Raw genomic sequence first — 27547 nt, forward strand, 5'->3', positions numbered from 1 at the left:
TAGCTATTATTATCATTAAAAAGACAAAAGTTAGTGAAGAAGGGCTCTACAGGTACTTCAGACCCAAGAGATTGACCAATTTAATGACTTAATGAGGTCATAGGTTATGTCACTAGGTGCTGCCAGAAGAATGATAGCTGACTGTGCAGAAGAGATATGGTTTGCATGTCATATTGGATGTAACAGGAATAGTAAGCATTTTCTTGATCTTTTAGTGTACATAGAGATTGTAAATGATGTATGGAAGTCCTGATTTACAGTACTCTTGAGTTCACATGAGGTTAGGAGAAGTAAGTCTTCTGTTGTTTCTCTGTATATTATCTGTTGCTTTTATACAGTAGATAACTGCTCATTAAAGTTTTATACATTTTGGTTGATGGATAGATGAATAATTAGCTCAATGATATTTACCTAAGAATGAAATTACTGTATATAAACTTCTGAATATAGTGGTTATTAATGTTTATTACAAATATTTTACAAGCATGAGTTGAAAATGATGATATGGGTTACAAAATATGTGATACAGTAGTTTTGGTGTGTGAATGATGGTACTTATTTTGCACAGTGATAATGGCAGTCTAGGCCTATCTTTCTGAGCAATGGGATGATTTTCATAACAAATACTTCGTTCCACATTCCAGATTAGGTGGGAATTGTGCTTATGTATAAATACGTAGATTCTTTTCACTAGGTCTTTGTGTCAACATCGTATAGCTGAGCTTAGATTGGCATCATCAGTTTTGAGTTATAAGATAATTCACTTGATAGATGTAATAGCATTACCCTCTGTCTTTTTCGTCTTTTTCTGTAGATTTAGCTATGAAGGTGTTCACTTTTTTCTATGAGATGGAGAAACAATTATTTCTTTAATATTAGGAAACTTCATTTGATGGTGTCTTATTGAAATTGTGTTAGATATGCTCTTTGATATATGTTAAATCAAAACAACCTTGATATTACAAGAAGTTACAGTATTGAGTTTGTAGCAAATTCTTGCAGGGGGAATTGTCACTGTACAATGTTTTTACTTTGCAGGGATCTTTTTTTCTTTGTGTCTTACGTGGATAGAGTTTTTCATGCATGTAGCCCCATCTCTGAGCTTTGTACATATTGCCTATGTCTTTACACACACACACACACACACACATATACACACATTGTGTCCTATGCCAGGTACCCATTTTATGGACCAGTCCTCATGGGAAGTTGAACAGCTGGGTGGACTGTGGACTGGCTGCAGTAACCAGGACTCAGACTAATGCAAGTTTGATCTCGAGCAGCCCGTGCATGCATGATGGTCAGTAACATTAACCATTACACTACAGAGTTCAATGTGTATGAATGTATGTTATTGCATTTCCCTATAAATGAAACACTTGTGTGGGTATGTTTGTTGTCTATTCCTATGAATGAAACATTTGATCCCTCTTGAATGCAATTTATTCCATAATCATCTGAAACTTTATGAAGGAAAAAATGTAACTGCATCCTGTGAAGACACTATAAGTGGTCTTACAGGAATGTTTCAAAAAGTTTATACAACACAATTACCAAATTTTTCTTTTTGATACAGAATGTAGGTACACATTACTAGACACATGATGATGATTTTCAGACACAAAGAACTGTTTTGCCCTTTCACTCTTCTATATACCATTTACTAGGATAATTGTGAAAATTTGTCTTTCTGTAACCATTGTGTAGCACGCTTAAAGATGTCATCTTATCTTCATCTGGAGTTACACATGGTGGGTAAGTTATCACAGGCAAAGGTTAGTGGCCGTGGTGACGGTAATGCCCATTTATGAAGGAATACCTTCCTCCTCATCATATGGATGTGGTCATATTGTCCTTTGTCATACAGTGGTGGTGACAGAACCCCACCAAGGGGTCATGGACCGTTCGCCATCATCACGCCCTGTGTAATAGGTGCCACTTGGCTCCCCAGGGGTCTTGAAGTATGTGTCTTCTAAGAAGCCCCATATCTCTGTATCTCCCAATGAGCGACCAGACCAATCCAAGGAATGTGTTGCATCTTTGCTACCTATGGAGTAAGTACTATCCAGTGCTCCCAAGGAGTAGATGTTAGTAAGGGTAGGGCGATCTTCTAGGTGTCGCTCAATGCGACGGGCGCTCTCAGAGACTGGCTTGTGGTGTACCTCTTCTGCATTCTGTGAACTTGAGGCATTGGAAGTGTCAATTGCTAATGTGTTGTTTAGAGTACCTAAAGAATAGATGCTGTTGCCATGAGAAGTTGTCACACTGTTACTTTCGCGATGCTGGGGTGTGTTGCGTCTAGAAGAAATATCTGCCAAGATGAGGGGACTATTTGGAGTGACTGGAGAGGTGGATGATGTGCAAATGGGGGTGATTGGTCGCCACTGTTTCACCGCTAGAACCTGCCCTGCACCGCATGGGCCTCTGGTCTCCATTCGGTAACAGTATCCATCGTCCCACCTGACAAAACCCTTCCGCATGTCGCAGGTACAGAAAACACTGCCTGTCGTCTTGTCATAAGATAGTATTTCAGAGTGCTGGCATGGACCACGACTTCCTAATTCATAGCACTGATTATCTCTCATCCAGTAGCCCACTAGTTCGGATGTGCAGCCACAGGTGCCACGCAGTGGTGATTCTTCATCATAAATGAAGAGTTCGCCCTCAGGACAAGGTCCACGCCATCCCAGTCTGAAGCAGGTATCTGTGACAGGATCATAGCGCCGAGTTCCAGTACAGGGATACAGTTGGCATTCACCGATCACATTTGTTGTGTTACTAGTTACTGGTGTGAAGAAATGGCCTTTTTGACAAGGTCCTCTTGAGTACAGTCGGTAGCAATACCCATTAAGTGGCCAGAAGGCATGGTCATCACGGCATTGGCACTGAGTGGTCATAGCATTTGGGTCAAAGGTAAAGATTTGCCCTGGTTGGCAAGGGCCCTGATGGTTTAACTCATAGCATCCACCACTCATGCTGTGATAGTTGGTGACGATAGAGGAACTACAGCTACACTCAGTAGCTCCTTTTGTGGCATTGTAAAGGAAGATGCTGCCATCTAGACATGGCCCACGTTTGAATAACTCAAAACATAGGCCAGTGAGGGACCAGTAGTTGCTAAACATCACCGTTCGATCACATCCACAGTCAGGGAACCCTAGAAGAAGTTACCTTTTTAGTTATAGCAAATTGAAGTTATTTTGTAAGTGAAGTGCTTTAGAAGTCTTGTTGATACAGTCAGTGAGGTCAGCTATGATATTTTACACTGGAATATTGCAAACATATTATCATATTATCAATATTATCATATTATCATATTATCAAGACTGAATATTGAAGTGTAGATGATAGGGAAGAGAAGAAGCTAATGAAAAGTTGTCTTTACCTGTGTCTGGGTTGATGTAGATCAGGTACCCTTTGAGGCAGGGACCGCGAGTATGGTATTCATAGCACTTCTTGGTACGAGGCCAGAACACATGGCGTGGTGGGCACTCAATGAAGTCCTGACACTGACCCTCCAGTTCCTCTTCATCAGGATCTAAGTATTCTCTGAGATGGATAGGACCATACCATTGTTGATAACCACAAGGAATAAAGTCATGGAAATTTATAATGTCATATTGAACGCTTTGAAGATTGATTGTGTATCTACCAGAATTCAGTAATGATCCATTCATTTAGAGCCCTTAATTGGAAGTTATGGAAAATTATTGTGAAAATTTGAAGAAAGAGTGTTATATACTGAGCCTAGTTGTACAGCAGTAAAGTGTATTATATCGAGGTTCACAGTTGGTGGAATGCGTTATTTGGGGGTGCAGTGGTAACTGATAAGGTGTGTTACCTATATATGTGGTCACTTTGAGGTGTTGCCTGAAGTTCATTATGTGTAGGCAAATAGTCACTGTTTAGGTGTGTTACTTGGAGGTACACAGTCACTGGTGAAGTGTGTAACCTGAAGGTTCATGGTTTCTGATAGGCACATTACTTGGAGGCACATGGTGTATTACGTGGAGATATGTGGTTACTGGTAAGTGTGTTACCTGAAGGTATTTGCTTGCTGGTAAGGCATGTTACCTGGAGATACATAGTCACTGGTAAGGTGTGTTAACTGGAGGTGCACATTCGCTGATGAACTATGTTACCTGGAAGTACATGATCGCTGGTAAGGGGTATGATGCAGAGGTACATGTTCACTGAAGTCTGTTACCTGGTGTTACCTGTTCATTACAGGTTAAGTGCATCACTTGGACACATATGGCCACTGGTGAAGTGTGTTAATTGATTGTATGTGGTACTTGGTTAAATGTTTTGGTTGGAGGAACATGGAATCCTAGTGAAGTTTCTTTCTCGAGGATACTTGGTCTCAAGTGAAGTTTGTTTCTGGGATGGGTTGTAGAAGTCTCAGATAAAGCGTTACTTGATGTATATATATATACCCTGTTGAAGAGTGTTACCTGGGGGCACAGGGACCCCTGGAGAAGCTTGGGTAGCAACGTCCTGTGGGTGGGTATAGCAGTGTGCCCCGTGGACATCTGCAGGCAGCCATGCCCTGGGCAGGATCATAGTAGAACTCCTGGGTTTCCCCGCAGGGGCCCTGGCAGTGGGGAAGAGCATCAGGAGGTATGAGGGAGCTGATTACATGTTAGATAAGTGGTCTTGAACATTACAAAAATAAAACTGTATACAAGAACTAAGTAAGATTCCTTCAGGATTGTGATAATTTTTAAAGAATTATGAAAAAAAAAAATTACAAAGAATTTGCAGGTAATGCTGAAGGAATACATTTTGAAATCCAAAAAGAATGAAAAAATTTTGGAGCAAGAAAAACATAAAACTCAGTAAGAATTATGAGGGAGACTATTTCAAAGAGTTAGGAACAGGGTAAAACATAAAATGGTGTGAAAATATTCCAATCACAGCTGCCGCTTAAGAAATGTTATCACTAAATATTTAAGAAACAACACACTGTCCTTAAAGTTAAGATATCCATAAACGTGATTCTCAGAGGTTTTTCATAAAGACCCATCTACTCGTACACATGTATACATAAGTACACACATACACGTACATATGCATATGTTAATATGTAGTTATTTGTCGAAGTGTTGTCAATGGATTGAACCAGAGCATGTGAAGCATCTGGAGTAAACCATGGAAATGTCTGTGGAGCCTGGATGTGGAAAGGGAGCTGTGGTTTCGGTGTATTACACATGACAGCTAGAGACTGAGTGTGAACGAATGTGGCTTTTTTTTTTTCTGTTCCTGGCGCTACCTCACTGGAGGGAGGGGGGAATGCTATTTCATGTGTGGCGGGATTGCAACAGGAATGGATGAAGGCAGGAAGTATGAATATGTGTACACATTATATTATACTTAATTACAGTGATGGCTTGTGCAAAAGATGCCTGTGGCATGAGAAAGGTGGGAGGTGGGCAGATTAGAAAGGGTAGTGAGTGGTGGGATGAAGAAGTAAGATTGTTAGTGAAAGAGAAGAGAGAGGCATTTGGACAATCTTTGCAGAGAAATAGTGCAAATGACTGGGAGATGTATAAAAGAAAGAGGCAAGATGTCAAGAGAAAGGTGCAAGAGGTAAAAAGAGGGCAAATGAAAGTTGGGGTGAGAGAGTATCATTAAATTTTAGGGAGGATAAAGAGATGTTTTGGAAGGAGGTAGATAAAGTGCATAAGGCAAGAGAACAAGTTGGAACATCGGTGAAGGGGGCAAATGGGGAGGTAGTGGTGAAGTGAGGAGATGGAGTAAGTATTTTGAATGTATGTTGAATGTGTTAGATGATAGAGTGGCAGATATAGGGTGTTTTGGTCGAGGTGGTGTGTGAAGTGAGAGGGTGTGGGAGAATGATTTGGTAAACAGAGAAGCAGTGAAAGCTTTGCGGAAGATGAAAGCCGGCAAGGCGGTGGGTCCGGATGGCATTGCTGTGGAATTTATTAGAAAAGGGGGTGACTGTGTTGTTGACTGGTTGGTGAGGGTATTCAGTGTATGTATGGTTCATGGTGAAGTGCCAGAGGATTGGCGGAAGTCATGCATAGTGCCATTGTACAAAAGCAAAGGGGATAAAGGTGCGTGTTTGAATTACAGAGGTATAAGTTTGTTGAATATTCCTGGGAAATTATATGGGAGGGTATTGATTGAGAGGATGAAGGCATGTACAGAGCATCAGATTGGGGAAGAGCAGTGTGGTTTCAGAAGTGGTAGAGGATGTGTGGATCAGGTGTTTGCTTTGATGAATGTATGTGAGAAATACTCAGATAAACAGATGGATTTGTATGTAGCATTTATGGATCTGGAAAAGGCATATGATAGAGTTGATAGAGATGCTTTGTGGAAGGTATTAAGAGTATATGGTTTGGGAGGTAAGTTGCTAGAAGTGGTGAAAAGTTTTTATCGAGGATGTAAGGCATGTGTATGAGTAGGAAGAGAGGAAAGTGATTGGTTCCCAGTGAATGTTGGTTAGCAGTAAGGATGCATGATATCTCCGTGGTTGTTTAATTTGTTTATGGATGGGGTTGTTAGGGAGGTGAATGCTGGAGTTTTGGAGAGAGGTGCAAGTATGCAGTCTGTTGTAGATGAGAGGGCTTATGAAGTGAGTCAGTTGTTTGCTGATGATGCAGCACTGGTGGCTGATTCATGTGAGAAACTGCATAAGTTGGTGACTGAATTTGGTAAAGTGTGTGAAAGAAAAAAGCTGAGAGTAAATGTGAATAAGAGCAAGGTTATTAGGTACGGTAGGGTTGAGGGACAAGTCAATTGGGAGATGAGTTTGAATGGAGAAAAACTGGAGGAAGTGAAGTGTTTTAGATGTCTGGGAGTGGTGGGATGAAGAAGTAAGATTGTTAGTGAAAGAGAAGAGAGAGGCATTTGGACAATCTTTGCAGAGAAATAGTGCAAATGACTGGGAGATGTATAAAAGAAAGAGGCAAGATGTCAAGAGAAAGGTGCAAGAGGTAAAAAGAGGGCAAATGAAAGTTGGGGTGAGAGAGTATCATTAAATTTTAGGGAGGATAAAGAGATGTTTTGGAAGGAGGTAGATAAAGTGCATAAGGCAAGAGAACAAGTTGGAACATCGGTGAAGGGGGCAAATGGGGAGGTAGTGGTGAAGTGAGGAGATGGAGTAAGTATTTTGAATGTATGTTGAATGTGTTAGATGATAGAGTGGCAGATATAGGGTGTTTTGGTCGAGGTGGTGTGTGAAGTGAGAGGGTGTGGGAGAATGATTTGGTAAACAGAGAAGCAGTGAAAGCTTTGCGGAAGATGAAAGCCGGCAAGGCGGTGGGTCCGGATGGCATTGCTGTGGAATTTATTAGAAAAGGGGGTGACTGTGTTGTTGACTGGTTGGTGAGGGTATTCAGTGTATGTATGGTTCATGGTGAAGTGCCAGAGGATTGGCGGAAGTCATGCATAGTGCCATTGTACAAAAGCAAAGGGGATAAAGGTGCGTGTTCGAATTACAGAGGTATAAGTTTGTTGAATATTCCTGGGAAATTATATGGGAGGGTATTGATTGAGAGGATGAAGGCATGTACAGAGCATCAGATTGGGGAAGAGCAGTGTGGTTTCAGAAGTGGTAGAGGATGTGTGGATCAGGTGTTTGCTTTGATGAATGTATGTGAGAAATACTCAGATAAACAGATGGATTTGTATGTAGCATTTATGGATCTGGAAAAGGCATATGATAGAGTTGATAGAGATGCTTTGTGGAAGGTATTAAGAGTATATGGTTTGGGAGGTAAGTTGCTAGAAGTGGTGAAAAGTTTTTATCGAGGATGTAAGGCATGTGTATGAGTAGGAAGAGAGGAAAGTGATTGGTTCCCAGTGAATGTTGGTTAGCAGTAAGGATGCATGATATCTCCGTGGTTGTTTAATTTGTTTATGGATGGGGTTGTTAGGGAGGTGAATGCTGGAGTTTTGGAGAGAGGTGCAAGTATGCAGTCTGTTGTAGATGAGAGGGCTTATGAAGTGAGTCAGTTGTTTGCTGATGATGCAGCACTGGTGGCTGATTCATGTGAGAAACTGCATAAGTTGGTGACTGAATTTGGTAAAGTGTGTGAAAGAAAAAAGCTGAGAGTAAATGTGAATAAGAGCAAGGTTATTAGGTACAGTAGGGTTGAGGGACAAGTCAATTGGGAGATGAGTTTGAATGGAGAAAAACTGGAGGAAGTGAAGTGTTTTAGATGTCTGGGAGTGGATTTGGCAGCAGATGGAACCATGGAAGTGGAAGTGAGTCACAGGGTGGGAAAGGGGCGAAAGTTCTGGGAGCATTGAAGAGTGTGTGGAAGGCGAGAACATTATCTCGGAGAGCAAAAATGGGTATCTTTGAAGGAATAGTGGTTCCAACAATGTACTACCATACACCCTCATTTGCTCTCTCAATCACACACTTTTTATTACCATGCATCTCTCTTATCCTTTCATTGGTTACTCAATCATACCATCTCACATCACATATTGTCCTCAGACATTTCATTTCCAATACATCCACCCTTTCTATTGCCCATTCTTGATAATATTGTTGGAACTACTATTCTTTCAAACATACTCATTTTTGCTCTCCATGAAATATTATCACTTTCCACACATTCTTCATCGCTCCCAGAACCTTGGCCCCCTCCCCTACCCTATGACTCACTTCCGCTTTCATGCTTTGCTGCAAAGACACCCCCCCCCCCCCCCCCCGGATATCTAGAATACTTCACTTTCTCCAATTTTTCTCCATTCAAACTTAAATCCAAACCTACTTATCCCTCAACCCTGCTGAACCTGATGACCTTGCTTTTATTCATGTTTACTGTCAACTTTCTTCTTTCAAACACTCTTCCAAACTCAGTCACCAACTTCTGCTGTTTCTCACTCGAATCAGCCACCAGTCAGGAAGAGAGAAATTGTGTGTGTGTGTTTGTGAGAGAGAGAGAGAGAGAGAGAGAGAGAGAGAGAGAGAGAGAGAGAGAGAGAGAGAGAGAGAGAGAGAGAGAGAGGATGTGGTATGACTGGATGGAATGAAGAAAGAAATGAGGGGGTGTATAAGAGATTTGGTATGGTAGGAAATGCATAGAGAGTGAATTGTGGAGTGGTAGATTGGTTGAAATGTAATACTTTGAAATGGTGAGTTTACAAGGAGAATGTATGCTAGTATGATTAATGGGGTTGATGTGAGAGGAAGGCTACCTGTGGCATGAAGAAATAGAATGGAGGAATACTGAAGGAAGAGAAACTGGAAGAATATGTGGAATGGTTTAGGTAAGGGAGATATGTAAGGAATTGGATAAGTGGACACTATTTGGCCATGGCCACCCTCTTGATGGGAGTTCCCAAAGGGAACAGGCATTGGAGTTATAGATGGGTAGGTATTAAAGTTTGAACTGTGATTATTAGCGGTGAGTGATGGGAATAGGGTAAGACATTGTTGATTAGACGAGTCAGGAGGAGGATGTGAGTTATTATACTGATCATTTTGGTTGTGAGTAAATGGTAATGGCAGCAAGATGCTGAGAATGGTATGTGAGTCACCTGGGTGAAGATCCTGTGGCAGGTATGGTCATGGGGCCAGTAGAGAAGCTGCCAGGATTTAAGGGCACAGGGATTGAGGGTGGTGTTGACCCAGCGAGGCGGGATCACTGCCCCCTGCCCACACATCCACCTGCACCACCATGCCCATGCTACTGCCCACCACCACCATGCATGACCACCTGCCATGGCATAACACGGCCTCTGCACATACACTTGCTTCACATCTGGGAAAGAAACACTGGCCTTAATGTTACTTTGTTTACATCCATGTACACTTAAGTGTTCACCACTCTTTTGAAAGCAGTAGGAACTAATGAAAAGTTTCAGATGAAGGGAACAACGGTGGTACCAGATTCAGGAGAGCTGATTTATAGGGGAAGGTTAGAAGTTTTATATTTGTCCACTGTGAAAGAAAGAAGAGTAAGGGGTGACATAATTTGTGAACCACTTATATGACTTTGATAATGAGCATTTATTTATTTGAAAGGTGATAAAACAACCAGAGGTTTTATATGATACAGAGGAAGAGCCTCATTAGCAAAGGTGTAAAGAAGTACTTTAATTGTGCTGTTTAAGAAAAGGGAATGATAAACTGAGTGATAATGTTGTGAATATGAACAGCATACAAATGTTTAAAAGAAATTTGAAGTGACTGGTCCCTACAAATATAGATCTTCCTCCTCATGCAGTACGAATAGTTGATTATGCACAGTGAATTTGTCAGAGGTGACAGATCAAAGAAGAATGAGAGAGAAATAAAGATTAAGACAGCAGAAAACAGGAGACATTAAAAGAGGCTTGAAGGAAGAATAAGAGAGGAATAAGATCAAGACTGCAGAAAACAAGAGGCAGCAAAAGAGGCTAGAGAGCAGGACAGCCTGTCACTCGCTCAGATAGGTCGGAAATGTTAAGTGGTACATGTGTCAGATTAAAGATAATTTGTAAGTGAACGTAAATGGACTAATTGTAAGTGGAAAAGAGCTTGAGTTCAAGGTCTAAATTAAAGGAGATAGACCAAGTATTGTTGGAGTAGCATAAACTAAACTTTCCAGAGATAAGATTAATAGATGATGAAGGGATACCTTATACCTAGGAGGGAGAGACAAGACAAAGGAAGGGGATTGGCTCTCTTCACAAGAGACAACATTGAGTTTCCAGCAGTACTGATGATAGCCCATTCGAACAGTGCATAACAGGAAGATATATGTTGGAAAGATTTGCACATTGGTTTTAATAATTTAGAATCCAAAATATTTTGATAAACCAAAACAAATGTTCCCTTATAATAGTTGAGAAACAGTTAGGATGATGTAGGAAGCAGAGAGGCACACACTCCTCAGAGATGTTAAAGTTTTGATAATGGGTTTATAAGAAAATACACTTGAGAGAATTTTAGATGGAGTTGTGGATACACAAGTTCTTAGATTGTAGAGAGGAAAAATTCCCTTTTTAAGTACTTTAGTGGGTTGATACACCGTAATTACTATAGCTTTTCTGTACACCTGGAAGAATGGAAATTGAAAATATCAGATATCATGCACAAGTCAGAAAAAGTGATCATGTAATACTTGAGTTTAACTCTTTGTTTAATGTAGAGTTAAAAGATCACAGAGGAAACCATACTGAATAAGAATAAATAATCATGGAAACTACACATACCCCACAGGGGACTACACAGAATATTGTAGTGATACTAGTTGTAGATCAACATAGTATTTATAGTGATTCCTAAATGGATATGACAATGATTAACCATGATGGTATTAGCAGAGATGAAAAAAAAAGTTGGTGTCGTATGGATTTCAGGACACTATAGTTCATTACAGTTTTTTTATATAGTTTTTTGATATAGATGTGCAGTGTAGGGGATGGTGTCAAATATAAGGAACAATAACATAACATGTGAAGGGAGCATCATATGGAGGTATAATGTGAGGTTAGGGATGATGCTGTTGTGAAGTGGAGTACAAGAGATAGTTATGGAAGGGGGGGCTGGTGATAATGATGAAGGAGGAAAGTGGAACAGATTAACATGGGGTAGGATGAGTAAGGCTTAATAACCCTGCAGTAAACCGTGGGGATGATAGCTCAGTAACTGACCTTGGATGGTTGAGAGTGAAAGTGGCGTTGGGAAGTCCATGGGGAAAGTATTGTCACATACTTGTGTACAGGAGATGACACCATGACCTTCAGGAGTCGCAATACAGTATAACGGAAAAAAGAACTTTTGTTTGATGACATAGGTTTAGAGGATTCATTGGTGTATGTATTTCTGACAAAGAAAAAGCCATCTCTTTAGATGCACCATGACAAAATGAACAACTTCACTTGGTAAGTGTGGAGTGCATCATCCATACTCATTGTTGTCCATGCATTTTCTCATAGATGTTGAAGATCCAAACCTTGGGTAACATTAGGTATAGGAAAATACCTACGTACCTTATCAGTTCACTGTGTCGTTGTTCCCATTTGCATAACCATCTTGTACCAGTCTGTGATTAGTCCTCATACTGTCCTGATATGGTGGATCTAATGGAGCATGATTTTGTTTGCAGTATGTGATCTTTTAGATGTCAGCTTGGTGTACTATGTGCCTCAGTCAAGTTCTCTTTCAGTGGAACTACTGATAGAGAGTCACCACAGTGACTTATATCTTTTTATATGTGTGTGTCTGCATTGGCCCAGGACTCCTTTCTTTTTCTTGGAGCTCCAGCAGCTCCAAGACTATGTTACTTCTAGTAACAGGGAAGGAATGGACTCCTTTGGACTTGGAAGTTTTTTGAGGAGACTTTACTCCCTTTTATCATCAGATGATAATACTGTACAGCATCACATGTGGTGTAACCACAGGTAGCTAGAGTCTGGTAATGTGTTTTATTTCATTATAGATATCTATACATTCAGGTATGGATGGGGAAGTGAGGGGGTAGTTTTACACCGTGAGGCCCTATGTCAACATTTCTTTTTATGTCTGCATATGACTAGTGCTGGAACCTAAATCTTTGTAGGTTATTAAAATCCTAAATGCTTGTGATGTTATTTCAGATTTTATGATTATCTGTAGACATATTTAGCTGTAATCCAAGGCCTGTTGGCAAAGTATTTGCATGGGTCAGGAAAAGCAGCAGCTTGAAGACTAATTCCTGTGGAAAACTAGTAATTACCTTTATCTGTTTGGAAAAGGTGCCTTTGAATATTTGTCCACCATTGCCTTCTGCTACATCATTTTTGGTATACAGGAGCCCCCATTTGTGCCTGCTTGGAAATTTTTTGTTATATATATTATTGTCTTAACAACACTGTATTGGGGACTGTGTGAAACATTTTGGCAGTCCAAAAACCTGGTTTACCTCTTCATCCTTGGTTTAGGTTAGTGCTAACTCTCTCAGAAAAGTTCATATGATTTATAATGCAAGTTTTTATTTTCTTCTAAAAATAGTGTTCCTTGTTGCTTAGGTAGTTTTTTCCCCATTTTAAGGACTTGTCCTGTGTTTTCTTGATGAACTTTTCCAGTTCTCAAACTGTACCTGGCAGTGATACCGGCCTATTATTAGAATGCATGTACTGGTCGGTAACAAGTGTGTCCTTGGATCAGATGCCTGTGGACACTGAGACGTAACAAGAAGGGTGGGGATTCCTGCTCTGCATCCACAGGTGCAGTGGCCACCACGGTCCATGGTCACCTGTTGGGTGGGGTGGAGGGAGTCCCAAGGTCACTCACCCTCCTGGTCTCTGTCTGATGAAGGTGGGAGGCAGAAGGGGGGAAAGGGCAAGATAGGCAAGGACACACAAAAGGCCCATGGTGCCCACCAAATGCTCTCCCCACCACATATACACATCAGTCTGGGGTCCCACAAGTATGTTATTTTCTCCCCATATTGTTCAAATAGGTAATTGTACACACACACACACACACACACACACACACAAACAGACAAACAAACAAACAAAGACTCCAAATAACAGAGGAAGTAGAGACAGCCTGTGGCAAGGTAAATGATAGCAATGTTAATGGAGGACATACCGGAAATGCTACTGGAACACTGGGACTGAGGTCACTCATTATGCTCTGATAATAGTAAGGTTTGTGTTCATTATGTTCTCAAGCCTCGAGTACACTGATTGGTATTACTGGTGCTGTGGCTGATACGACTAGTACAGTGGCTTGTATGATTGATACAGTGGCTGATATGACTAGTACAGTGGGTGGTATGATTGATACAGTGGCTGATACGACTAGTACAGTGGCTCGTATGATTGATACAGTGGCTGATATGACTAGTTCAGTGGCTCGTATGATTGATACAGTGGTTGATATGAATAGTACACTGGCTCGTATGATTGATACAGTGGCTGATACAACTAGTACAGTGGCTCATATGATTGATACATTGGCTGATATGACTAGTACAGTGGCTCGTATGATTGATACAGTGGCTGATACGACTAGTACAGTGGGTGGTATGACTGATGCAGTGGATGGTACGACTGATACAGTAGGTGGTGTGACTGGTGGTACAGTGGCTGATATGACTAGTACAGTAGGGGGTATGACTGATACAGTAGGTGGTATGACTGGTACAGTGGGTGGTATGACTGGTACTGTGGGTGGTGTGAGATGGTTGACAGTGTCATGCCGTGTACACCAGGAATTACATAAGTCATACACACCTGGTATGGCAGGGTGCGTGTGGTATGTCATGTGAACCAGACAGGGTGTGTATGGTATGCCTTGTGAACCAGACAGGATCTGTGTGGTGTGCCTTGTGAACCAGACAGGGTGTGTGTGGTATGTCTTGTGAACCAGACAGGGTGTGTGTGGTATGTCTTGTGAACCAGACAGGGTGTGTGTGGTATGTCTTGTGAACCAGACAGGGTGTGTGTGGTATGCCTTTTGAACCAGATAGGAGGGAAATTCCTGTCTGCTGACCTTCTGAAATGACAGTTCTCACCCCAGACCATTTCGTAAACCATTTTTAAGGACATGAGTGGTAATAAGGGACATATTTAAGATCTGCACCCTACCTTGTTAAGGACCTTTTGAACATGAATGGAAAAAAATGAGATAATTTCTTTGTCATTTTTTTTTCATGAAGTTGCCTGGTGGTGTTTGTTTGCAGCTGTTGTGCTTGCAGAAAGATGACTTTCTTGCAGTTCTGTGCTTAAGGCAAGGGAGAAAGAGAGAGAGAGAGAGTTCTCCTGACCAGCTCCCCCTTTGGCCTTGACTGGATTTCTCCCTGGCTTTTCTTGTCCCACCACACCTGCTTCATGAACTCACACTCGTCCCGCCTCACCTGCCGCGTGAACTCACACTCGTCCCACCTCCCCTGCCACGTGAGCTCACACTCATACCACCTCACCTGCCATGTGAACTCACACTCACCCCACCCTCACACTCGTCTCACCTCACCTGCCACGTGAACTCACCCTTCACACACCCCCACCACACATGACATATCGCTTTCTCCATCTTGTCTCTCACACGCCAATTAATTGATGCGGTAATTCTCATGATTACTACAAAATTAACAGTGATAATGGTAATGATTATTATTATATAGTCACTGTGATTATAATGTGTGTAATAGAATACCAGTTGTCCCTGATGGCCCTGGGCTGGTAACACGATAGCTTCATCCAAGCTTGTCATATGAGCATTGTTGTTAGCTCTGTACTCACACTCACCCAGACACACTTGAGCTCACACTCAACCTGACACTTGAGCTCACACTCAACCAGGACACACTTCAGCTCACACTCAACCAGACACGCTTGGAGCTCCCACTCAACCAGGACACACTCCTGGGGTAGGAGGTGATACACACTCGTGAGGGAATGACACAATCACCCACCTCCTTCAAGGACCTCCATACCTTCCCTTTCACTCCTCAGGGACTCTCTCTCTCTCTCTCTCTCTCTCTCTCTCTCTCTCTCTCTCTCTCTCTCTCTCTCTCTCTCTCTCTCTCTCTCTCTCTCTCTCTCTCTCACACACACACACACACACACACACGAGAAGGGACTGACCTACACTATAAATCCCATCTCCTAACAAACCTCTTGACTCAAGCATGATGACCTTCATATATACACCCCAAAAAGAAAAAAAGTAGGTAGACTGTGACCATCTTTGTGTAGTATCCAGGAAGATATCTTCTTAAGCCCCCACTTATTGAATAAGAAGTTTTACCTTTTTTTGTTCTACATTCAGGCGATGGAAGGTAGACAAGAGCCTTTTACATAAGCTGGGTCAGGCAGTGGTGTGAGAGAGCGGGACACTGGGAGTCAGGTTGTGGGATGGGATGTATAGAGTGGTGGGTGTTGGTGGGATATATATATATAAAATGGTGGGTTTAGATGGGATATATAGAGTGTGGTGGGTGTTGGTCGTGATATACAATGATAATGGTGGCTTGACCAAGCCTGGATTTATGGGTGTGTTCCATCACGCCATTGTTTGCCCTGATGTTAAACTATATGTACTTCACCTGCATATATATATATATATATATATATATATATATATATATATATATATATATATATATATATATATATATATATCCTGGTGTCCTAGCAATGTCTCTTTCGTTGTATAACAACTGACTTATATTTCTTTCTTGTGTCACCCCTGATGATGTGATCATTACATGAAAGTGCACTTGGGAACTTATCGTGTTTCATTTCCTTGTGGGAAGAAAGGAATATATATATATATATATATATATATATATATATATATATATATATATATATATATATATATATATATATATATATGATTAGAACAGGTCATGTAACTCAGGAAGTTCGAAGCGGGTCGAATTGCACCCAAATTGGCTAGTCCCACATTGCTTGGTAACCAGGTAGCGGAAGGAGGTGAAGTATAAGGACATGGATGTGCCCGGCTCCCCGTCCAGTGTCGAGCCGTGGTCACTGAAATGAGCCGTGTGGCCTCGAAGCCCGTCAACTGAATCATCTTTTTGTCCGGGGCGCCATTAAACCCGTTGCGCCTAAATTCTTGCCAGGTATTGCTGGTCTTGAGCTTCGGCGCTTTCCATCTCTTTTTCACTGAATTGATGCGTAGAATTGTCGAGTATTTACCGATGGGGAAGATCTTCAAAAAAAAAAAACCCTCACCAAAGCTTAGGCTAAAAAGCTTAGGTAGATGTGTTTGTTGGGCCTGTTTCACACACTTTATCTTTCTCTGGTTGCGGACGTGATTTGCGTAATGGTTGAAGTAAACAACATATATATGCAGTGGCCAGAGAAAAGACGTCTCCTTCAGCCTGTTATTGGTGATGCTGCTGCTGCTGGCCCTGAGCGAGAACAAAGGCAGGAGAGAGAGAAAGAGAGAGAGTGTGTGTGTGTGTGTGTGTGTCCACTCTGACCAGGGCGGGGGTTTGAGGGATGGTGTGTCCCCCCCCCCCCCTCGCGCTCACCAGTGGTGGGCACCCGCAGCCCACCATTGGCTGGCATGGGGTGGGTTGGGGTGGAGGGGGAAGGTCTCCCAGCCCCATCATTGGCCTGCACGGGAGAGGGGGAGGTAGGGGGGGAGAGACACAGAGGGTAAGGGGGAGGTGGTAGACATAGCAGTGGGCACAGAAGACCACCTCCCCACCCCCCCCTCCCCCCATCATCATCATCAGAGATAAACAGACGCGCCTCACCGAACCATCTGGCTCCACTTTCTCTGTCTGGCCAAACCTGCCCACACCACCACTGGTTTGGGCCCGGGTGTAGCTTGTGGTGTGGGGGTGTATGGTCTGGGTTCTAGTGTAGGGGGTGTGGGTTCTAGTGTAGGGGGTGTGGGTTCTAGTGTAGGGAGTGTGGGTTTTAGTGTAGGGGGTGTGGGTTCTAGTGTAGGGGGCGTTGGTTCTAGTGTACGTTGTGGGTTCTGTTATAGATTATGGGTTTTGAAGCTGTTCATTACAGTAAAGCTCTGTGTTATTGGAGTCATATATATATATATATATATATATATATATATATATATATATATATATATATATATATATATATATATATATATTCCTATGAGTCCACGGGGAAAATGAAACACGAAAAGTTCCCAAGTGCACTTTCGTGTAATAATCACATCATCAGGGGAGACACAAGAGAGAAATATAACAGTCAGTTGATATACATCGAAGAGACGAAGCTACGACGCCATTTGGCAAACATGTTATATTTCTCTCTTGTGTCTCCCCTGATGATGTGATTATTACACGAAAGTGCACTTGGGAACTTTTCGTGTTTCATTTTCCCCGTGGACTCATAGGAATATCTTGATCACGCGCAGAATTGTGATCCTTTCGAACATATATATATATATATATATATATATATATATATATATATATATATATATATATATATATATATATATATATATATATATATATTGTAAGGAGGCCTTCATTATAGCCAGGCTGACATAAAAGGGGTCAGAAAGAACGATAAACGAATGATTTATGATGAAAAATATAGGTATGGTGTAGGACACAGGATTGCATGACACAGAGGAACTAGTGTACTACCTCGCTATGGGTGAGCTCCTGGGTCGACACAGAGGCTGTCAGACTCAGACAGGGTGTAGACGAGTGTATGACGTGGGTGTAGCTTACGTATGTAAACAATAAGTGGGTTTTGGGTCCAGGTGTATGTTCGTGGAGTTTCAGTCGAGATGTGGATGACATGTAGATGTATGTGCCTTGGCGAGTGTACTGGCTAAGGTGTAGCCGGGTGTAGGACGGAGGCCTGACAGTGTGGTTGTCCTCAGGGTGTAGTGTGTGGAGGGTGTGGTCTAAAGGTGTGGCCTTGGCAAGCGGGCAGCCAGTAAGCACAGAACATGTGGATCATTCCCAGTTTTCCTGTTGAAATCACCACTGGTTTTTAAAAGGGAAGGTGGGTGTTTACACCCGGACCCCAGGATCAAGGGGGGGTTATTGGGTGTACCGGAAGTGGGAGGGGGTGATGGGGATGGTTGCTATGGGGTGGTGTGTGTGGGGGGGCTGATTGCTATGGGGTGGTGTGTGTGGGGGCTGATTGCTGTGGTGTGTAGGGTGGTTGGGAGGTGGCGATGGGGCTGGATGCTGTGTGTTTCTACCTTCCTGTGTTATAAAGGGGGAATATATATATATATATATATATATATATATATATATATATATATATATATATATATATATATATATATATATATATATATTACACTCCATTCGCTGGAATGACCTGGCATTTACAATTGCAGGTTGGGAGACAGAGCAACACAGATGTAGACTTTCTCCTTGTACTGAGTAATGAGTAATTACATAATGTACACATCATCTCGTCCCTCTGTACACATCATCTCGTCCCTCTGTACACATCCTCCCGTCCTTCTGTACACATCATCCCGTCCCTCTGTACACATCATCCCGTCCCTCTGTACACATCATCTCGTCCCTCTGTACACATCATCCCGTCCCTCTGTACACATCATCTCGTCCCTCTGTACACATCATCTCGTCCCTCTGTACACATCATCTCGTCCCTCTGTACACATCATCTCGTCCCTCTGTACACATCATCTCGTCCCTCTGTACACATCATCCCGTCCCTCTGTACACATCATCTCGTCCCTCTGTACACATCATCTCGTCCCTCTGTACACATCCTCCCGTCCCTCTGTACACATCCTCCCGTCCCCACTTCAAAGGAGTCTCCGTTTCTCTGCTCTTGGAAGGAGCGCATGCAGGAGCCATGTCAAAGGAGTCTCCGTTTCTCTGCTCTTGGAAGGAGCGCATGCAGGGGCCATGTCAGACGCCCTGGGTACCACCACCAGGAGAGTGGTTTTCATCGACGTTTGATCCATGGAAATGGTGGGAAATAAATGATGGGAAATAAATAGTGGTAAATAAATGGTGGGAAATAAATGGTGGGAAATAAATGATGGGAAATAAATAGTGGTAAATAAATGGTGGGAAATAAATGGTGGTAAATAAATGATGGGAAATAAATAGTGGTAAATAAATGGTGGGAAATAAATGGTGGTAAATGAATGATGGGAAATAAATAGTGGGAAATAAATGGAAAGAATTAATCTGTTGTGTTACATGATTTTGTTTTTGTTGATTTCCTCAATTATTATGTCGACCTTAAAGGTGTTCTTATCCCCTTAGATGGATTAATTACTTGTTCCCCCCCCCCCCTTCATTAATTGGCCATTACACTGCTGTCTCATTCGCCTCTGCCAGTAGCAGGGGTGACGTTTCTCTCATTACCTCGCTAATAACCGGGTGTAATTACCTCTTGTGTACTTGTAAGGGGAGTGTATTGTACACTCATGGGGGAATCGCATCTCGTAAGTGTGTAATATGTGTGTGTGTGTGTGTGTGTGTGTGTGTGTGTGTGTGTGTGTGTGTGTATGTGTGTGTGTGTGTGTTTGTGTGTGTGTGTGTGTGTGTAAGTTACTTCGAGGACATATTGTATTTTGAGACATTGTGTGGGACATCGTCTGTCTCAATATACACAAAGGTGTATTGCGTCATTATAGTGTATATTGATGATCTATGACAACCATTTTATTGACACGGTGTATGACAGGTGTATGACACGGTGTATGACACGGTGTATGACAGGGTCTATGACACGGTGTATAACAGGTGTATGACACGGTGTATGACAGGTGTATGACAGGTGTATGACAGGGTGTATGACAGGTGTATGACAGGTGTATGACAGGTGTGGTGGCGTAGTACACGACCAATTTTGAGTTTGAGAGCGAGTCTCGTATCCACCATCAAATGAGGCAAATTTTGAGATGAAATATATATATGAGTCATTTATGAGAAGTGTTATGATGTATGGGAATATTTTGAGACATTTGTGAGCAATGATTATATAGCAGAATATATGAGTAGTGATTATGATATATGAGAATGTATGAGACAATGAGTAACGATAATGATATATGATAGTATATGAGTCAGTAATGATCCTGATATTTGAGAATATATGAGACATTTATTAGCAGTGATAATGACCTGAAATATTTATGAGTAGTGATGATATATGAGACATTTATGTGTAGTGATGATGATATATGACATTTTTGAGTTGTGGTCATGACATGAAACATTTATAAGTAGTGATAATGATATATGAGACATTTATGAGTAATGATAATGATATATAAGACATTTATGAGTAGTGATGATGATATATAAGACATTTATGAGTAGTGATGATGATATATAAGACATTTATGAGTAGTGATGATATATGAGACATTTATTAGTAATAGTGATGATATATGAGACATGTATGAGCACTGATAGTGATATATGAGACATGTATGAGTAATGATGATATATGAGACATGTATGAGGAGTGATAATGATATATAAAAGTACATACAATTGAAATTACCTAAGACATAATTTGATGGGTCGACACCCTCACTCTTGGACACGTTTTATGAGGGGCCTCTCTGTATAATGCCACGATATATGACTCCCTTATAAGGATCGGCTTGTATATATATATATATGGCACTCCGTATATAGAGGGATGGTGGGAGAGGCGCGCTATAGGGTGAGATCTTGCATATTGACCGTAATAATCCCCCAGTCGATTCAACTGTATGTGGCCATAATTAACACCTTATATAGGTATATCGCACGACACTCTGTATATATATATGTATATGCACGCGGGAGGCACGTGGTAGCTGAGGGTGCCCTTACACACACACACACGCACACGGACGGACGAGCGTGGGTGACTGTGAGGGAGGAAGGCGACGTGTTACCCCTTCCGCGTCTGGCGACACACTGACTGACTGACTGACTGACTGACTCCCGCCCGCTTGTCGCTCTCTGGTAACCTGGGGAGTTTCGTGTCATGGGGGGTTTCGTGTCATGGGGGGTTTCGTGTCATGGGGGGGTTCGTGTTATGGGGGGTTCGTGTCATGGGGGTTTCGTGTCATGGGGGTTTCAGGTCATGGGGGGTTTCGTGTCATGGGGGGTTTTCGTGTCATGGGGGGTTTCGTGTCATGGGGGGTTTTCGTGTTATGGGGGTTTCGTGTCATGGGGGTTTCAGGTCATGGGGGGTTTCGTGTCATGGGGGTTTTCGTGTTATGGGGGTTTCGTGTCATGGGGGGTTTTCGTGTCATGTGGGTTTCGTGTCATGGGGGGTTTTCGTGTCATGTGGGTTTCGTGTCATGGGGGTTTTCGTGTCATGTGTGGGGTTTCGTGTCATAAGGGGGGGTCATGCTTTGTCTGGTGGAGGAGGTCAGTCATGGGGGGTCACGTGAAGTGACCTCTGGAAGGAACTGGGAGTGGCTTGTACTTTGGGAAGGTCAGAAAATGGGACGCCTTTGTAACACCAGCTCAGAAAATGGGAAGTGATTTTACCCTAGCCTAGAAAATGGGGAAGTTATTTTACACAAGCCCAGAAAATGGGAAGTTATTTTGCATCAGCCCAGAAAATGGGAAGCCATTTTTACACCAGCCTAGAAAATGGGAAGTTATTTTACACCAGCCCAGAAAATTGGGAAGTTATTTTGCACAAGCCTAGAAAATGGGAAGTTATTTTACACAAGACCAGAAAATGGGGAAGTTATTTTACACCAGCCCAGAAAATGGTAAGTTATTTTACACAAGACCAGAAAATGGGAAGATTTTTTGCATCAGCCCAGAAAATGGAAAGTTATTTTTACACCAGCCAAGAAAATGGGAAAACTGCCAATGTATCCATCAATATGGGGCACTAGTGAGAATTTGGGAAATTAATTTGTATTGGTGCTGGACACAAAGACCTATTATACACCATTATAGAGGACAGGAGACCAGTTTAAACAAGCATAGGTCACGTGGGAGTAGTTAAGATAATATACTATTATAAAAGGGAAGCCTGTGTGTATATATATATACACTATGTCGATGGACAGACGAATGTATATATACACACCACGGGTCGGGTTCGAACCCTGGGTGTGTTCTGCACCTGTTTAATGATAATGATAATAATGATAATGATGTTTATTATATGGGAAATTGACCAGGTCATAAAGGCATAGGGTGGTGTATTGGCTCCACAACATGGATAGGTGTGTTGAGCGGGAGCGGTTCATAGTTCAGGGTTGCCGGAGGGTGCAGTGTGTCTCTTGAATTCATAGGTTTGTGGTGGATGTTTGAATTAATTGAGACGCTCGGCTTTGAATTGGCCAGTTCTCTGAGTGGATGAATGATCGTTAAGTGGTTTGTCTCTGCACTGGGGCTTAGGGTTTGGGTGGTGTCATGGTGAGGTGTTGTGTATAAGACAAGGCTCTCACACTTGTGGGTTTTTTTTAAGGTGGTCTTGTAAGAAGCGATTTGAGAAGGTTGGAGATAGAACTGCTCCCAGGGAGACTCCAGTGTAGAACACAAGGATTTTTTTGGGGGGGAGGGAAATGGTGTTTATAAATGGTTGTGGAGTCGACGTACCCTTTTGTTTATATGGGTGAAGGTTGGTGCTTAAGCATCTTTTTGTGTGTGGATGTCCCGAGGGGGACAGTGTCAAATGCTTTGTGTGTGGATGTCCCGAGGGGGACAGTGTCAAATGCTTTGTGTGTGGATGTCCCGAGGGGGACAGTGTCAAATGCTTTGTGTGTGGATGTCCCGAGGGGGACAGTGTCAAATGCTTTGTTGATGTGTGTGTGTGTGTGTGTGTGTGTGTGTGTGTGTGTGTTGTGTTGTGGGTGTATAGAAGGGTCCGGGTTGTGTAAATGGGGAAGGAAAGAGAAAGGGGGAGAATTTGTGGGAGTTGTGTGTGAAGAGAGTGTTGTGGTAGTGTTCGTGGTACTGGGGTAGTGTTGTGGTACTGGGGTAGTGTTTGTGGTACTGGGAGAGGGGTTTTCCAAGTCTCAAGACCCGTGTTGTACATTTGTGAACCCCCCCACATATCTTGTACAACCATGTACGTATGTATGACTTACGTCAAAGCGTTCACTTAACACTCCACATTCCAGGAACACTTGAGTTTCCACTCCCATCTGATTTTAGAAAGATGTGGCCCACAACTCTGGCTTGGCCATAGAGCTGAAGGTGGAGGGGGAGGCGTTATGCACGCCCCCCCACCAGCTCTTAATGAGAGAGAGAGAGAGAGAGAGAGAGAGAGAGAGAGAGAGAGAGAGAGAGAGAGAGAGAGAGAGAGAGAGAGAGAGAGAGGGACGGCGCTAGCAACATCACTTTCCCTAGTGGGCGCGAGAAACAACACGGCTGTCATTAACAAGTAACAGGTGGTTGAGGGGGTGGTGGTGTGTACGTGGGTGGCTGTGTACACATGTAGGTGGGTGTGTACACCGTGTAGGTGGATCTGTGTGTGTGTGTGTGTGGAGTGGGGTGGGGTGTGTGGGGGGTGCCTCACTTTCACTGGCTGTGGTCCACTTTACCCCTAGGGTTGGTGGTGGTGTGTGTGTGGGGTAGTGTTCTGTGTGTGTGTGGGGTAGTGTTGTGTGTGTGTGTGGGGTAGTGTTGTGTGTGTGTGTGGGGTAGTGTTGTGGTACTGGAGGGGGTAGAGTTGTGGTACTGGAGGAGGTAGTGTTGTGGCACGCACCACACACACACTAGGCCCACACACACCTTCCTTCCTCTGGTGGCATGAACAGCTGGTGCCACTGCCAACACAGCTGCACCATCTGCCAACACCCCCCTTTAGCTACCCCTGACATTGCACCATCTGCCAACACCCCCCTTTAGCTACCCCTTACATTGCACCATCTGCCAACACCCCCCTTTAGCTACCCCTCACATTGCACCATCTGCCAAGATACACCCTCCCACCTGAGCCTGGGTCGCTCCACTCTCGGGCGATGTCGTCTCTCTCTCTCTCTCTCTCTCTCTCTCTCTCTCTCTCTCTCTCTCTCTCTCTCTCTCTCTCTCTCTCTCTCTATTAAAAGTCTCAATTCTTAAGTGAACACTACTTTAAAACACTTATTTTAAAGTGGACTTGATTAAAAGTCTCAACACTTAAAAGCAGACGTTCACAATCTAGACCTTTTGCGGCCTTTTATCAAGGCCAGGCCTTTTATTAAGGCCAGGCCTTTTATCAAGGCCAGGCCTTTTTTGTTTCTGAAAGACAGAGAGGGGAAAAAAAAGAGGCAAGGGAAAGTATTTACGGATTTTGGAGGAAGCGAAAACAGAATAAAAAAAATAGACTTTGTCATTTAGATTGTGCCACAGACCAGAGATAATGGGAAATAAAGACATGAGAAGAGGAAAAAAATAGACTTTGTCATTTAGAATGTGCCACAGACCAGAGATAATGGGAAATAAAGACATGGGTTCGAGAGCCTCCAAAGCTTGGAGGTGTAGGGAAAGAAATAGTTACCACAACAACATGATAAGTCAAGTTAACGCCCCCCTCCCCATTTTCTTGAGCTGGGGGGCCCCGGGTGACAAGACGGAGGGCCCCCCTTTTAAAAGGGCTCATGTTTGGGGGCCCCCCTTTTAAAAGGGCTCATGTTTGGGGGCCCCCTCTCACCCCCTTTCCTCACCATTTCCCACTCACATGTCAGTTATGGCCCCTCTCTCCGAATTATATTATGATGATGATGTTGTGAGAGAGAGAGAGAGAGAGAGAGAGAGAGAGAGAGAGAGAGGAGAGAGAGAGAGAGAGAGAGAGAGAGAGAGAGAGAGAGAGAGAGAGAGAGAGAGAGAGAGAGAGAGAGGCGTGTGCCAAGGTGCGACACTGGCGAGATGGAACTATGAATGATAAAGACAGATGAGTGGGGGGAAAAAAAGAGTTAGATTTGACGGTATTAAATCATCTTTCTGTCTGTCTGTCTGTCTGTCTGTGTGTCTGTTTGTGTGGCTGTCTGTCTGTCTGTGTGTTTGTGTGTCTGTCTGTCTGTCTGTTTGTGTGGCCGAGGCGTGTAGAGGTCCTGGATGCGACTCGTTACGAGCCATCGATGGCTCGTAACAAGCAGGTGGGTCATAGCCACAACCCCTGGGGTTGTAGATGAACCCCAGCTGGTGGGTCTTGGCCACAACCCCTGGGGTTGTAGTTGACCCCCAGCTGGTGGGTCTTGGCCACAACCCCTGGGGTTGTAGATGAACCCCAGCTGGTGAGTCTTGGCCACAACCCCTGGGGTTGTAGTTGACCCCCAGCTGGTGGGTCTTGGCCACAACCCCTGGGGTTGTAGATGAACCCCAGCTGGTGAGTCTTGGCCACAACCCCTGGGGTTGTAGATGAACCCCAGCTGGTGGGTCGTGGCCACAACCCCTGGGGTTGTAGTTGACCCCCAGCAGGTGGGTCGTGGCCACAACCCCTGGGGTTGTAGATGAACCCCAGCTGGTGGGTCTTGGCCACAACCCCTGGGGTTGTAGATGAACCCCAGCTGGTGGGTCTTGGCCACAACCCCTGGGGTTGTAGATGAACCCCAGCTGGTGGGTCTTGGCCACAACACCTGGGGTTGTAGATGAACCCCAGCTGGTGGGTCTTGGCCACAACCCCTGGGGTTGTAGATGAACCCCAGCTGGTGGGTCTTGGCCACAACCCCTGGGGCTGTAGATGAACCCCAGCTGGTGGGTCATGGCCACAACCCCTGGGGTTGTAGATGAACCCCATCTGGTGGGTCTTGGCCACAACCCCTGGGGTTGTAGTTGAACCCCAGCTGGTAGGTCATAGCCACAACCCCTGGGGTTGTAGATGAACCCCAGCTGGTGGGTCTTGGCCACAACCCCTGGGGTTGTAGATGAACCCCAGCTGGTGGGTCATGGCCACAACCCCTGGGGTTGTAGATGAACCCCATCTGGTGGGTCTTGGCCACAACCCCTGGGGTTGTAGTTGAACCCCAGCTGGTGGGTCATAGCCACAACCCCTGGGGTTGTAGATGAACCCCAGCTGGTGGGTCTTGGCCACAACCCCTGGGGTTGTAGATGAACCCCAGCTGGTGGGTCTTGGCCACAACCCCTGGGGTTGTAGTTGACCCCCAGCTGGTGGGTCGTGGCCACAACCCCTGGGGTTGTAGATGAACCCCAGCTGGTGGGTCTTGGCCACAACCCCTGGGGTTGTAGATGAACCCCAGCTGGTGGGTCTTGGCCACAACCCCTGGGGTTGTAGATGAACCCCAGCTGGTGGGTCATGGCCACAACCCCTGGGGTTGTAGGTTCAGATCCGTGTAGTAGTAGCCCCAGGGGAGGCGGGGGTGGAGATGGATTGCGTTGGAGAGGGGGGGAAATTGAGGTTACTGGCATCCCCCAGGTGATAGAAGGCTTTCTCTCTTACTGAGGCTGGAGTGAGAGAGAGAGAGAGAGAGAGAGAGAGAGAGAGAGAGAGAGAGAGAGAGAGAGAGAGAGAGAGAGTGGGTGGAGGTTGGGCAGGGGGTTGAAGCATCGTCCCCCTCAAGGCCAACGCGATATATATATATATATATATATATATATATATATATATATATATATATATATATATATATATATATATTCCTATAAGAGCTGTGGTTTCGGTGCATTATTACATGACAGCTAGAGACTGAGTGTGAACGAATGGGGCCTTTGTTGTCTTTTCCTAGCGCTACCTCGCACACATGAGGGGGGAGGGGGATGTTATTCCATGTGTGGCGAGGTGGCGATGGGAATGAATAAAGGCAGACAGTATGAATTATGTACATGTGTATATATGTATATGTCTGTGTGTGTATATATGTATACGTTGGGATGTATAGGTATGTATATGTGCGTGTGTGGACGTGTATGTATATACATGTGTATGTGGGTGGGTTGGGCCATTTCTTTCGTCTGTTTCCTTGCGCTACCTCGCTAACGCGGGAGACAGCAACGAAGCAAAATAGATAAATAAGTATATATATATATATATATATATATATATATATATATATATATATATATATATATATATATATATTCCTATGAGTCCACGGAGTAAATGAAACACGATAAGTTGCCAAGAGCACTTTCGTGTCATAATCACATCATCAGGGGAGACACAAGAGCGGAAAATAACAGTCAGTTGATATACATCGAAGAGACGAAGCTACGAC

General features: G+C 43.5%; 2 protein-coding genes across 3 annotated transcripts in view; one reads left to right on the forward strand and one right to left on the reverse strand.

Moving 5' to 3' along the window:
- The window catches only part of LOC139764917 (uncharacterized), a 91824-nt gene that overhangs the window by 36273 nt on the left and 28004 nt on the right, over positions 1-27547 (forward strand). The gene's annotated exons all lie outside the window — the stretch shown is intronic.
- On the reverse strand, positions 974-21321 carry LOC139764918 (uncharacterized). Of its 2 annotated transcripts, XM_071691997.1 has the most exons (5): positions 20932-21321; positions 9523-9746; positions 4455-4594; positions 3386-3549; positions 974-3157 (listed from the first exon to the last, which is right to left on the reverse strand). In XM_071691997.1, exons 2-5 carry the CDS (start codon positions 9706-9708, stop codon positions 1860-1862), a joined length of 1788 nt encoding a protein of 595 aa, XP_071548098.1. In that variant the 5' UTR covers positions 9709-9746; positions 20932-21321; the 3' UTR covers positions 974-1859. The 2 variants fall into 2 exon arrangements, with proteins under 2 accessions (XP_071548098.1, XP_071548099.1); XM_071691998.1 differs by lacking the exon at positions 9523-9746.

Source organism: Panulirus ornatus, chromosome 51 (genome assembly GCF_036320965.1).
Source record: "Panulirus ornatus isolate Po-2019 chromosome 51, ASM3632096v1, whole genome shotgun sequence".
Taxonomy (NCBI): Eukaryota; Metazoa; Arthropoda; class Malacostraca; order Decapoda; family Palinuridae; genus Panulirus; species Panulirus ornatus.

Excerpts from the sequence above, each read along its gene's own strand:
- LOC139764918 (XM_071691997.1), bottom strand. The coding sequence starts at position 9,708 with ATGGCAGGTGGTCATGCATGGTGGTGGTGGGCAGTAGCATGGGCATGG. Across the intron at positions 3,550-4,454 it reads AGGGGTCCCTGTGCCCCCAG|AGAATACTTAGATCCTGATG; the intron begins GTAACACTCTTC and ends TATCCATCTCAG. Across the intron at positions 3,158-3,385 it reads CTACATCAACCCAGACACAG|GGTTCCCTGACTGTGGATGT; the intron begins GTAAAGACAACT and ends AACTTCTTCTAG.